This window comes from Dermacentor andersoni, chromosome 1 (genome assembly GCF_023375885.2).
Source record: "Dermacentor andersoni chromosome 1, qqDerAnde1_hic_scaffold, whole genome shotgun sequence".
Taxonomy (NCBI): domain Eukaryota; kingdom Metazoa; phylum Arthropoda; class Arachnida; order Ixodida; family Ixodidae; genus Dermacentor; species Dermacentor andersoni.
In genome coordinates this window covers 231,997,457-232,011,789 of record NC_092814.1, presented here as the reverse complement: position 1 = coordinate 232,011,789, position 14,333 = coordinate 231,997,457, and the positions used below count along the sequence as shown (strand labels likewise).

The 14,333-nt window shown below is 49.7% G+C and overlaps 1 protein-coding gene across 1 annotated transcript in view; it reads right to left on the bottom strand.

Moving 5' to 3' along the window:
- uif (sushi, von Willebrand factor type A, EGF and pentraxin domain-containing protein uif) overlaps positions 1 to 14,333 on the bottom strand; it is a 131,726-nt gene that overhangs the window by 74,022 nt on the left and 43,371 nt on the right. Inside the window, exons 3-5 of the mRNA XM_050196738.3 lie at positions 9,834 to 9,915; positions 1,382 to 1,488; positions 248 to 463 (exon numbers count right to left, since the gene is read on the bottom strand). Of these exons, the coding sequence (XP_050052695.1) occupies positions 248 to 463; positions 1,382 to 1,488; positions 9,834 to 9,915 (405 nt within the window). The remainder of the gene's footprint in view (positions 1 to 247; positions 464 to 1,381; positions 1,489 to 9,833; positions 9,916 to 14,333) is intronic.

Sequence of the window (14,333 nt, the reverse complement as noted above, 5' to 3'; positions counted from 1 at the left end):
CAGCGCGCGAGTGGTGCGCTCCGAAGCTCGGCAGCAGCTATAACTTGAGCTTTCTGGTGTCGGAAGGACATATTTGCAAGATGAGGATCGAAGCAGCGCACTTTCGGTAGCGTGCACGAACATGCTTTGGTCCTGAGTTCGCTCGCTACCCTGCAGCCTGGAGCGCATATAGCAGCTCGACCTCATTCCGGAAGCGTGACTCGAGGTTGCGCGTGAGCTCGCTGTGCGATGCCCAGGCACAACTGACCTTCGGGGCAGGCAGGCACTTGGCAGATGAATGGCAGCAGCGCCTCGCACGGAGCCAGGCGCCACTCCTGGGTGCGTTCAGTGAGGCGCGCCTGCACGCACTGGCCGTCCTTTGGTCGCGGCTGGTCCAAAGCCCAGTGGCCCACGTATTTGGGGATGAAGTACCCGCTCGATGACTCCAACGTATTTGTGGAGAGGTCGTCCACAGACTTGAGACCTGTACGTATGTGAGAAATAAGAGGGGGGGGGGGAGGGGATACGAAAGAGGCTTAGGGTCAGAAGATGTAATAAACTTGGGCAGTGATTGTGCCGAAGCGAAACACATGATGCATGGCTGGCATAGGCCATGTCGCCCTGGTGCCGCTGTACTATACATACTTTGTCATCTCCCATTCATACGGTTAGCGACGTGGATGGGTTGTAGTACAGTCAGGATGAGCTATGCCGTGTTCTACGTTTCGCGTGGTTGAGGCGGCCTCATCAGCAAGAAAAAAACGTGAACATGCTTTTTCTTTTGCTGGCCCTTTAATTTCGTTCTTTCCCCGTGCTCTTCTTTCCTCCTTGGTGGTAGAGCTGGGATGTCCACGGACAGATGATACAGTATACACTTACGATGTCTGCGGCCTTTCCCTTTCTGCCGTTATCTCCCACCTGCCCCCCCCCCTTTTTTTTTCTTCTTTTCTTTCTTTTTTTTTCTGTCTGGAATAGCACAACAAACCAACCAACCCACGCTCGACAGACTCTATAGCCTGAAACCCCTAGAACAGCACCGCGTAACTCCTTTCCCCCACACTGGCTTTACCGTTTCACATGTCAGTGGGTACAGCATCGCTAAATGTATAATGTCATATGAGTTTACCGTCGCGGTTTCGCCAGGCTTAATTATTCTAGACCAATCTTTTGTTGATATTCCGCGAAGGTCATAAGTAATCCCCATGTTTTTTACTTGCTGAACGAAATCCCCACGCTTTCACTGGTACCACTTTTTCGCCCCTTTCTTCGTGTATGTTGGTGTATTAATTTCACTCTTCCGATTTTGCTTTCCTCGTCGTGTCTGTTTCATATCAATTCACATCCAACAATGCTAACAATGATATTAGTTTAATCAATGGAAGCTGACAGCTTCGACACTTACCTATCCAGTATGCACTCTGAGGCACATCCTTGAGACCAGTAGTTGCAAGACTTCTCGTAAAATTGTTTTGATTGTAATTTAATATTAGCGCTAACTGGCTGCCGTACCTGGAAAAAAATCAGAAAAATAAAGAAAATTCAGAACATTGTAGCGCACAAATAGCGGCACCGGATAACCTGCGGCGGTATGAATGTCTGTGTGGTAAGCTACGGAGAATGTGGAGGCTTCTACAATATTATGAGACTGTTTCAAATCGTTAAACAAACAGCCAAAAGAAAAGAAGTGATCAGAAATATAAGCACGTTGGAAAGGTAGAAGCATAAATCGACAGAAGAGCGAGTACGCACCGAGCGAGCCTTGCTTCTCGGTGCGTATACTCGCTTTTCTGTCGATTTATGAAAAAGTCTGAGGATCGTCTTTTCCCCAAGTCCCAACGCAATACAATTTCAACGCATGCTAAGGAACCATGGGTGCTCAGATCCGGAGTCATCCGTTAAGAGTCTTCCACGGGCCATGCAGGCAGAGTGGCACCTCCTCTATGGGAGACTTCATGTAGGGGAGGGCTCAGGACTAATTGTGGCCGCGTGGGCTCCTTGCGCTAAGCCGCGCCAAAATCTTGGCGCACAACCACAATATTTTTTCCTTCTCTATCATCTAACTGTGGTCACCGCGTGGCAGAGAATAGAAACCGCGGCAGGCAGGGCTAACTAATGCGGATCAGGGGAGATATGGAAGTTCGCGGTATCAGAGGACAGAATCTAAAGTTGGCGGGCGTGGCAGTTAGATACCCTAAACTTCGCGTAGTGGATTGCTGTCGAACGGCGGCATAGAAACGGAAATGAAGTGAAATTGGGGCGCGAAGCCTAGGTCAGCATGAACACGGGGCAAGATCGAAGCTAAAGTTACGTACATTGTTTTGCTAACTTTCGAAAGGGACTTATAGGGATGCGGTATGCGGGCTCACCATTGTCGCTACAAATGCGCAAACAAACTCTCTGTCTCTCATTTATGATCATGTCTCGGTACAATTTACATTCAACGAGTAGATCTATATTTAAACAGGTACTCCACTGATATCGCCACTGAAAAGTATTACTGCGATTAAGACGCAGTCGCCAGCCAGTTATGTGATCGCAACGCCGTCGCCTTTGTATACCTTATGCGCTCAATGAACGCTGTGTTATTCTTTTTGTTTACTTGCTTGCTTTTCAAGCGAAGCTTTCTTTGCCTCTTCCTTCGACCTTCCCACTGCTATTGCTGCTGTCTGGCACACCCCGTCGGGGGCTGGTTCAGAGCGTGTGTATGCGTGACAAGAGCGCGGCAGAGACGATAGGCGACGCGAGAAACTTGTTTGGACCTTTGCACCGCGTCGAATGTGCACAATGCCCCCTGGAACTCCCTACACGTCGCCACATTAGCCTCTTGACAGCTGTAATTATCAGTGAACCCCCCCCCCCCCCCCCCCGCAAAAGCATTGCAGAAATTGCAGCGCTTGCCTATCTACTAACGTGCAATCCGAGAGGTAAACTAGAAAGAATGGTAGAGAGGAGGAGAGAGAGGAGGTATAGAATGGGGGTAGAATAGACCCAGTCGCGAAACGAGTGAATAACAGTCTAGCAACTCTTCCCTTGCAAACGGGATAAACTTAAATACCAAGGTACGGTACGGTACGATTCTGCTATTTATGAAAAATAAACACCACGTAAATTTGTCAAGCGGACAACTTACGCAGGGCCTGCAGAAGCAGAGCCGCATTAAAGCAGACGTAGGGTCTAGGCGACACTACGGAATCGGTCACACGTCAATTCAACACTTCTGTGGCCGCCATGGTAGCTTTATAATTAATATAGCTGGTGTAATTATTATAATATAATAATTATATATAATTACTATATTATTATAGCCCCATAATTCAATTAATGCTTAACACTTCTGCCATGATGCAATGTGCCATGTGAAGCGATGAATGTCTTCCACCTTCTCAGAAGTTATGAAGTATGGCGCACAACAACGCCTCAAGCAAACTCCTCCCCCTCTGTGTTCTGTGCACTAACCAGACAAATAGCAGTAGTGCACGCAAGATAACGTTTAAAGGGACCCTGAAACGCTTTTGACGATTTTCTACAAACGTACTGAGTCGTTAGAGTAGGTCCTTCTGATCATTAATTGACACATCTAAGTGCTCCGCGTAAAGCGTGTAATTTATTATAAGGTTTTAAAAATGCACATCGCTGCCGATCGCAGCACACTGACTGCTTGGCGGAATTTTAAGCCGCCCCTACCCATATGACCGAAATCACCCATTTGACGTCAGCGGGGCGAGCTATCCGATTGGCTGACCAGGGCGCGTGATCGATAATTTTTCCAACTTTATGGTAAACAAATGATCTTCGTAATAGTTGGAATGTTAGTTAATTTGTTTTTATAAAAAGAAAGTAACATAAGGAGAATGAACAAGAACAATTTTTTTGTACACTTAAGCACTTCCGGCAAACAGCAATGGTCGTCTCCTTGTGTACAACGTACTCCATTTTGACGAGAGCTCCGCGGTCAGAGTCGGTCTCAGTCTTTTCGCGAGCACTATGATTCGACTTTGTTGCCATGTGGACTGCAAACGTAGTGACTGGCAATATGTCAAGCTGTGACATCGTGTCCCTCTGCAAGGCAGCGTACGAGCGAACTGGCTGCTGCGCATCGGACTGCCGCTTTCCGATCGGCGCCAGAATTTGCGCGTTTGTGGCCGTCACTTTACACCGGAAGATTACTAACGCAATAGCGTTTCGCGAGTTCGGTAGGGCAAACGCAAGCGCAAGGGGACAGGGTCTGGCCGCTTGACTGTGCCGTAACGGGATGAGCCATGAAATGAGCAGAAGGGCATAGCCTCCTTTATTTTTCATAGAGGAGGCTATGAGAAGGGCAAATGTGAATGGTCTGCACGGTGCAGCCACCTGGTGGCACAGAGCTCAACCATACACAGTAGCAGCAACGAAGTGTATTCTTCTTTGCTGCTGGTGTGTATTTTTCGCAGGGAGTGTAATCATCAACACGTTGTTTTTACAAATGTTTAAAATGTTTTACACTTGGTTAGAGCAATATCAGCGCTTTGTTTAGCTGGTTAAGCGCTGCGCCAACAAGTGTATGGACCGTGCAGACCGATCAGGCCGCTCACGTACGTCTACGCTAAAAAGGCAGCTTGAGTTTATGCCTCCAGTCATTTGCCGAAATGACCAGCTTGCCTGTGGTTACCGGAATACCAGACACGTTCGGCGCTACGACAGAATGCTTGCTGCTTCGATAGCTCGCGCTTGGGGTCGACGGCCAAGCGGCTAGGTCTCGCGCGGGCGGGGGCGGGCTCCAAAACAACCGGAAGTGGACGATGTGACGTCGCATCGTGACGCAGCATCAGTGAAGGCGGAGCTTAGCCCCGCTCGCTCGGCGAACGAGTTGAGGAGGAAAAGCATGGCTAGGGATGAGGGTAACTTCTAATCGTTTGTAGCTCCATTAATACGTAACGCTTCACTTAAATTGTGGTGCGAATGTTCTACTTAAGCTGTACCCTACGCGTCTACAAAATTTGTCCGAACCGTTTCAGGGGCCGTTTAACATCAACTCACCACTCTCGTCTTGGACTAAACGTTGAAGAAATTAAACACTTGCCGTCAACGTCACCGCTAAATATAGTCAATCAAAGCAAACAGTACAGAAAGATTCACTTACATCGATTCCCACCGTGCGTGGGATCCGCATGTCTTTCTTTTTGCTTATTTAATACACTTTTTGTATATTCTGCTGGCCAAATAACTGTATTTTTGTAGGAATTTCACATCTCGTGACCTAGTTGTTCTTGTCAGCAATAGGCGGACACAGACAAAGAATGGGGGGGGGGGGGGTATGGGTGTGAGCCTGGGAGGAAAGGTGAAGGTGGATACTCCGATTTGTGCGCATCGACCGGAGGTTTAAAACTCGGCGTCTCGCCCTACCGCGCGAAGGCACGTGCAGGCAACCTTCTCTAAGCACTCTAAGCAATGTCGAAGGCGTAAATGGATGGAACACGTGGAATCGCATGCACCATTTCGAGAAAAGGACGTTGCTACAGTAAATGTGGCTATAACGAAAATGTAACATGCGTAATATGTAGCAACGTATAGGGCGCGTATCTTTCGTTCGGAAGCGTGTACAGCCCGCGCTCCTTGAATATGGGCACCGAACTGCTGCTTCAGCGGCACAGCGTAATAATGCTCTGTTGAGTATTCATCAGCCAAGTAAGTGCAGGCACAATGCTCGCTAAAGCGCGCCGGGGACAAAAAGGGAGAGTGCAGATAGCGGGTGCAGCAGATTTTTGCGAGCCTTATGCTGCGATATGCTGCTGGGTTACGTGTATACGCGGTGTTCCGTTTCCCAGCGTGTCTTCCGGTTGCGTGCGCGGTGGCCGGCAGTCGTCAGCGTCTGCGCTTGTCTGGCCTCGTCGTCGTCGGCGGCGGCGGCAGAGGCTGCACTTCCTACTCGGCAACCTGTTTTCCCAGCACAGTGAGCTGCGGCGTCTCTGCCTCTGACCTCAGGGAACCGCGCTAGTGCATACGCTGCCGTCGAAGCCTGTCTTCGGGAAGGCATATACGCCGCCTTATCCTTCCCCCTCCTCCTACACCCCCTCACCCCCCCTCCCCCACACACACTTGCCCGTTTTGGTTCCGTCGGACAGCACGGTGCGAGTTGTAGACACAGGCCGAAGTATGTATTACGACGCCTGGCAGTGTCAGTACGAGCACTAAACAGTTCGGACTAAACGACCCAACAGGGATCGGTCGCTTTGCCACATGTTTTTGCCAAGTTGTGTGATGAATACTTTGCCACGAGCGCGTGAGAACCACATGGAAACCAGCGGACCTGTAGGATAGTGCAAAACTCATTCGTTGGTCATATAGTCGACATTCGTGTTCGCGAACGCAATGTGTCGAGACCAGCAGTGAAATGCACGGCGGCCTGGGGAGGCATTCTGTAAGAGTCCGCCTAGTGGACATGGCCATCTCATCTGCTGCTGAAGTGCTGATTGGCTGTGGCGGCCGGCTGCTCTGGACGCGCAGCGCAGCCAATCAGAACTTCAACAGCAGACGAAACAGACATGTCCACTACGCGGACTCTTACAGAATGCCTCCCCTAAACGGCTTCGTTGTGTCGACGACAGCGAGCGCTAGCATCGACCGCTGTTGAACTAGGCCTGTTAAAGAGAAGCGCAAAAGGCCTCCATGCGAAGAATGCCTTGGACAGATGGCGGGCAGTTCAGACGCACAAGTGAATTTACTACAAAGCCCCCTGTCGCCAGCATTCCCGCCAATGCCCTTGTTGAGCATGTTTATACTCGCGACGGGGAGACATAGTTGGTTCGCACTAAATAACTTATAATCCAGCTTTAGTTCAAGAGGAGGCATGGTTGCGGCTGGACCGCCTATTCTTGTTGTCGTTGCCCAAGCTGGGCTTGAGTAGTGTTCTTCGAAGTTACGTTGTGACTAGTTTCGTGGAAGTTTGGAAAATGTGGAAACGATGAAGGCGGGGACGATGATGGCAGGAAGTGAAGCGCGCAGTGACCACCGTAGAGAGTTCGAGCGCATGATCTGGCTGGCCAAGAGCGATCACGTGCTGCATGAGTCAGACGCGGAAGCTCGATGTCACGAGGATTTCGACGGCAGCGGCGGACGCTCGTCGAACTTCACTTTGCTACCCATTGGCGGCACAGATGCAGAAGGCTGGTGTTTCACGGCTGAAGCAGTTTGCCCGCTTGCGCTGTTTCGCCGAATGACTCGAGCTAACACATGGCAATATACAGACGCGCGAACGTTCAAGTTGGGCCTTGGCTATGCCTTGCCTATCACCCCCTGTTCGTCTTACTTTTTGTTACTCCCATTCAGCCAACTGACCAAACAAATTTGTTATGGAAGCGCAACAAGCGAATGATTGCGGTGGTGGTTAACGGAATGGTTCGGAGGAGGCCAGACGTGAGCCTGCCTGCTACACGCTATACGTGCGATCGAATTGCTCGTGCCACGGCGCGCGTGGATTAAGTGTTGCATACAGGAGGAGAATCTGGGCGAGGAAGAAGCTGTCCGCGGGCGCATTTCTGACCCAGATACCAGGCAGCGTGAGGTCACCGGCGCCGCAGCCCTTTGGCGCGTCCGCCGGCGGCGCAGGCATGCGGCCCAGGGAGCGTCCCGACCCGCTCGCGAGGTAAACAGGTTCCGCAGCGGAGGGGGCTGAGCTTCATCCCACCCCTCTGCGCTTCCCAACGGCGCTCGGTTCTGGGCGGGCACGGATGCTCCAGAGACAGCGAAGATGTAGCGCGTGCATCGCCTTCCATGCACTGCGTACACCTTGCGTGCATGCGTGGCCCGACTGCCCGTGTTGTCACACGTCAGTGAATTCGAGCTTCGGCTGAGGATTGTCTTCAAGAAAGGGCCATTTTCCTTTGACGGGATTGGGGGAGTGCGCCAGGCGAGTCAGCATTCTATCGTTATATACAACACGCTAGAACGTAACCTTTCGCGGGTCACTCGCACCTATACATTTTTCCCCCTAAACCCCATTCCCCGTGCTTTGAAAACAACTGCATTGGCATTTCCAATGGGAAACACTAACGCTCTTCTAATACACAAGGAATGGTAGGGAACAGGCGTTACGCATTTATGGTTCGCGCAGACGACTTGAGGCAATGGTGCTTGAACTTTTCCAGTGCTGGCCAGTGTTTGGGGAGGATAGGGATCTGCCACATATCTTATCGCAAAGCACTCTCTGGTGCCGAAACTACTCCCTTCAGCCGAAGAATAACAGCGACCTCCAAAAGATTCTACTGGATAACATACGAACCTGCTAAACACAGCACGGATGCTCCAGAGACAGCAATTTATTTTAGAGACAGCGATCTATTAGAGACAGCGATCTATTAGAGACAGCGATCTATTTATTTATTTATTTATTTATCCTTCAATACTTACAGAAAGTCTCAGGTGCTACGGCTAAAGGCAATCAATTTGCCTGACAAAGAGCTTAGCATCCAAGACATTCATAAAGTATGCATTCATAAGGACTCTTTTTCTTCCGTCACTGACAATAGCGCTAAGTCTGTTGCCTACGATTATTAACGTAAGGCTGACCCACGGCGCTGAAAGTCTTGACTTGTTACACAAGCATTGCTTCGAGTGTCGTCGATATGTGGCAGGTGAAAGGTATGGATCATTAATAGAAGGACCAACTCGCTGCACTAGTGCTGCGCTGATCGGGTGTAATCTCACCTGCCTTGGCGATGGGCAGCTAAGCGAAGATGGGCATCCATGTGAAAGGAATTTTGATCCAGACTTCATGTCTGCTGGCGATGCTGAGCGGGCACGCATGCACACATATTAACGAACACCAAAAGGCTCTGATCAGAATAGTTAGGGAATCTGGACTGTATCGCTGCTTCTGCCCAATCAAAACGAACATATTCCACTGCAGAGTTCGAGAGTTCCCGAAGATAATGATGCATATGGAACAAACAGTCACTTTTGAAAAACAATGAGTTCCAGTTACTTTATTTGTGCTTAGAGTGTGCAATGCGCTGCAGTTCCATGCCTGGCAAGTTTATTGTTGTATCTTGTCGACTCTTTTGCTTCCTTATATGAAGTCAGGATAAAGAACCCTGCAATTTTGCTGAATTAATGTCGATTATTTGTACCTTCTTTATTGACTGTCGGTTTTTGTGCAGCCACGTAAGGAAGAAAAATTCTTAATCGCCGTGCACAGACCTCGCAACCGTTAAACGACATCTGGAGGACGTGGCCTTCGATATTTGCGGCTTCGTGTCCCGATAATCGCCGACGTTATGTGCGCATCACGCGCATGCGCTCTGCGAGAAAGCCGATCTGATCATTGCCCAAAGCAGCACTGGCCGATCATCTGGGCGCGCTTTCCTTGTACTAATGGTTTCTAGATCTTACCAAACTTTAGTATGTTCTACTGCTGCTAACAGTTCGCGAACAGCGAGCTTGAGTAGATTCCAACATTTGTGAGCTCTGTTCATCGGCATCGTTGTATATGAGTTGAGTTCCACTATATTTCGTCCAAGGATTGCACGGCCATGCCCCCCCCCCCCCCCCTTTTTTTTTTTTTACAGAAGAAAGTTAACTTCAACAACAAGGCGTGCCAGCATCCAGACGCGTCCTGTAGCTGTGAAAGTGAACTGCACAGGCCGCACAGCGTATACATTTTTCGGCCTAAGGAGCTAGATGAGGAACTCCACTTGAAGGGACGCCGAACGGGTTAGCGAGAAGACAGAGCACGTCTGGCCTAACGCCTGACCGAGTAAGTTAAAGCACCCCATTCTATAACAATGAACAGCATTAATTGAGGGCCTGTGTCTTGAGCACCGAGTGATGTGCAGAAGTCCAGCACGACCGAGTTCTCATTGGCTGAAGGAACGACTCACCTGCGGCAGACTTCCTCTGCTCTCCTCCATGAGTGCTGATTACTGAAGAATTTGTAGCAGTAGACGCCGTCTTGTGACCAGCCTGTAGAAACAACGGGGAAGGGAGGAGTTATAGAACCCCAAAGATCACGGTGAATTCACAAATACAAGCGTGCGACAACACTGTTACCGCCCTTCAGAACTGGCAACAACAACAACAAGAACAACAACAACAACAACAACAACAACAACAACAACAACAACAACAATAATAATAATAATAATAATAATAATAATAATAATAATAATAATAATAATAATAATAATAATAATAATAATAATAATGTAACTTGCTACGTTTCATTACCCCGTAGTGAAACAGTGACGGATGGAGACGACTACAAACATCCGATCTCGAGCTCGAAGCAGAGTCGAATTAATCTGAAGGTCGAGGAAGGGAGCGTGAAGTGATGTGGCACTGGAGTGGAAGTTGCCAGCCTGTAGTGGGGAGCTCAGTCATGCGAACGAACGCGTCCTTCCGCGTCACAGCTTCAGCCTCAAGTGCAGTCTCGGTTGTTAGCAAATTTGTTAGCTGAAGTGCCGAACTCTCGCCGAGTTGACTTGTGCTCATCGATCGAGTGCTGACCATGCAGGGACAGTTGCGTACCTGTCCGCGTATCTTAAAACGCAAACTCGAGGTTGCGTTTATATAGCGCGGCGACATAAGCTGTGTTAGAAGGCCGTGAGCAGGTAGGAGATACGCCCAGCACCTACAGCGGAGACCCGTTTTTGTCCGCAACTCGCGGTTTCTTTCGTGCACAGCTCTTTTCGCGCGTTCGTTTTTCGTCCTCGTGGCAACAGTGGCCCTACAGTGTGGTGAACCTTGGCTACCAGGACAAAGAAGAAAAGAAAGACAGCAGGGCTGCAATCAGGCGCCGAGTAGCGTTGGAACGGAGGCGTTTCTCGTCGCCACTGTCCTCGATTCCCATTCTGTCTTTTTCATACTCTGTACGTTTGGACATACCTCATGGTTGCCCACGCAAATCCGGCCTGCGTATGCCGTAATTTGGCCCCCATTCGGCTTCGATCGCAAAGGCGTTCCACTCCGGTGCAGCTCCTTTCTGCACTTCGAAGCAGTTCGCACGGGCAAAATAAGTGGCCGCTGCCGCTCGACGACACCGTGGCCGTGCGAATGTACCTACACTCAATACCGCTGGTTTCGCGGCTTTCCTTCATTTGACCTTCACTATAACTTGCGCCCTGCGTGGGTGGTTGTCAATGCGCGTTATACCGCGAACGTCTTTTAATCGATGCGCGGTCTCTATATAGCTGTATTGTAAACATACACAATGCAGTCAATCGCGGAGGAAGCACGCATACATAACCTCATCGTTGCTGCTGAATTCACCGTGGTAACAGTCAAGTCGTGGTTACAAGAATTATGGCATTGTAATTTTAACACATTCTCGACTTTGGTCGCGAACGTATAAAACATAACGGCGTGCCTCCTGAACGTTTTGCGTAACGATTGACTCCCGTAACTTCTCTACAAATGTGTTGCTTAATATGGACACTACAAAGGGAGGCAGTGTGGCGAAAAAAAAGTGTCTTTCTGTATGGAGGAGAAAGTGGGAGTACTGCATTTTATTTAATTTGAATATAAAACAAAAGGAAATATGAACAAACGACTCGTCAAATCTAATCATTGGGTGGGCAAGGAAGTCGGGTAAGTAATCCTCTTGAACGGCACGTGGATGCAGTTTTAACGGGCACGGTTTCTCAAGCAGCGGAGCACATGGGAAAGTGACGAGGTCATCCTGTGAACACGAGGTCGGGCAAACAAGACGATTCCCGTTGGCCGCGCGGAGCCAGCTTCTGCCATTTCTTGAAACATACAACGCTCCTTTAGCGCTTGGCGCGTTGTCCGTGCATACTACGTCTGCGCACGGCGGGAACTCATGAACGCACGCGAAGATCCTACATACCGTTTTAATACGACGGTCATCAAGAATCATTGTATATACCGCCCCCCCCCCCCCCCTACCCTCCCGTCCTCTTCACCATCGGCTATAGCTCCCCGGAAGGCGGACACCAAAAGCGAGCGCGAGAGATGGGCCGAACAGCGTCCGTAGCTCGGCAAGAATGTGGTTCTTCCCAAGGTCAACCTGCGAGTGTGCCTGCCGTGTGTCCGCAGGCTAACCTTGGTCTAACGGTGCCCTCACCAGCCCTGAGGGGAGGGCCCGGTGGCGCGCGCGACTTGGCCGGCCGCCGATTATCTTTATAGCGATGCTCTCACACACGCAGCGGCGTCCTCGTCCGTCCAAGGCACAGCGCAGCTTCAGCGGCAGATTGGCCCGCTCTTCTGATAAACCTCCTCCTTTTCGTTTTGCGGCGACGAAGGATAGAGTGGTGTGGGGTGACTGATGTTATCCTCGAGACGCCCGTGCACATGCCCCTTTTCCGGCCGGTTTTGCTGTGTTGTCTCGGCGGTGACTTCATTGGACTTGGAACGTGCTTGGAAAGCATACGTATCAGCGGCGTCTTGCGGAGATGTCCTCATGCATTCCGCGCGCATCTATCTATTGCCGTCGTATTCCTCGGCAGGCAACGCTTGCTCCTGCTTGTTTAGGTGACTATAACGCGGCTCTGAGCGGCGTTCATGAAATAATCGGTCAATTATATAGCTGAGGCCGCATGTCGCTGCGAGGTAAGTTTGGCCATAGCTGCCTATTAAACAGACGCGAATGGTCTCTTTGTTTGGAGAGAGAGAGAGAGAGAGAAGGGGGGAGGCTGTTTTTGCTGAAGTTTACGTCGACGGAAAGGGTGACGTTTTAAGAGAAAATAAGCCACTATCGGCGCCGGGACATCGACCATTTCTCTCACGACTCAATGAGGTTGTGAAAAGTCAAAAATTCTTCGCACCGTTGAGCGGCAGTAGTTGGACGGTTAGCTTCGGCAAGTCGAAGATAACCACCCAGAAAATCTCCCCATATAAGCTCCACACATCCGTGTGCTATGTATATGTGCGATGAGCAGAAGGACATTCGCTTTATGTTTCCTTAGCCCATTGCGGCTAACAGCTAGTGGAAGCTTTGTCCCTGTCCTGTGCTCAGAGTGCACTGTGCACGCGCCATAGTAACTTGCGATTTTCTTCGATTCACCCGCCAAAAGCAAGTGCAGAATGAACGGAGTTTCTAGTGCTGCCTTCCAGCCGGTCAGTTACTATACCATTTGTGAACTTTCAAACACAACCACCGCTGTGGCTTCACTAAAAGCCAAGGATCGCGTACACTAAAGGCATGCTGCAAAATCGACCACTGTTCGTTTTTAGGGTCCCGTTGAGCTGGCCTCACAAGTCGTCAAATTCAGAGGGCAAGAAAAGCGATTCTCTGGTTCCCCATATTAGCAGAACTTTGCAAACGCGTGTGATTATCGTGGTAGCGAATTTCGTCGAGTGCTTGTGCGTGGGTTTTGTTTATGCTCTGTGTAGTCCCCTTTTTATGTTGCAACAGCGTAGAAGTGCAATACGCATTTTGAGCGTTTATTATACCATTAAGTTGCCATCTTGTTTGTCTCCCTTCATTTATTTTCCTTTTGCTTAGTTGTTGGATGCTACTCTGGAACTCCTTTTTATAGCTATGTTGTCTTCCCAGGCGTGGCCTTGAATAAAAAGCTGCGAATTGTCGCTCTTGTACATACTCAGCAAAGTCTTAATGGTACAAAAGTGTTTGCTCACTCAGAACAAGGAACACGTGAAATCATAGAAGCCATGTTTATCTCGCGAAATGGTAACATGCGAGTTAGCCAGTCATTACTCACACTGTATCCTATATTAAACTATATCATATGACGTTGATGGGCACTTGAGCGCACGCGCGAGTTGAGTTTCGCTTGACGTGTGTGTTTTTTCTTGTTTTTCGTACGCTTGTATATTTATGTAAACACGCTACGTGTCACATCAAACCGTAGTTGTGAATTCAGTGCCTGCGTTCTTCTCCGCTTTGTGTTATGTTTTATTTTTCTGCTGCTTTGGCGATAAAGCAAGTATACCAACTCGCTCAATTACCAATCGTTCTCCGGTCTTGACGATGGCTTAGTGTATTCACCCAGCCTTCTGTCCTCATCTCTCCTGGGATTGTATCGGATGGCAGAAAAGTGTTGGCTTGGGCTACACTTGGTTAGGTGCCCCACCGAAAACAGCGAAAAGTGCACGGGCGAGTGGGAACACGAAAGGAGCGCTTGCCTTGTACCTTTTTCACTCGTCCGAACCGTTTGCGCTGTTTTCCGTATGAGAGGACGTTTCTGACTGAAGCCTCATCAACATGCTCTCGGTATCACATATAGTTACACAGTCATGCGGGATCTCCCCCGCCGTGGTATAGTTTTGAGAGCTGTGTATGGTACAGACAAAATAGTCTTCGGCGGGTGGTTTCGGCCTTTTCGTGCCAAAGCCACCCGCGGCGGTAGCCCGGTGGCTATGGCGGTGCACTGCTGAGCTGGAGGTCGCGGGTTCGATGCCTC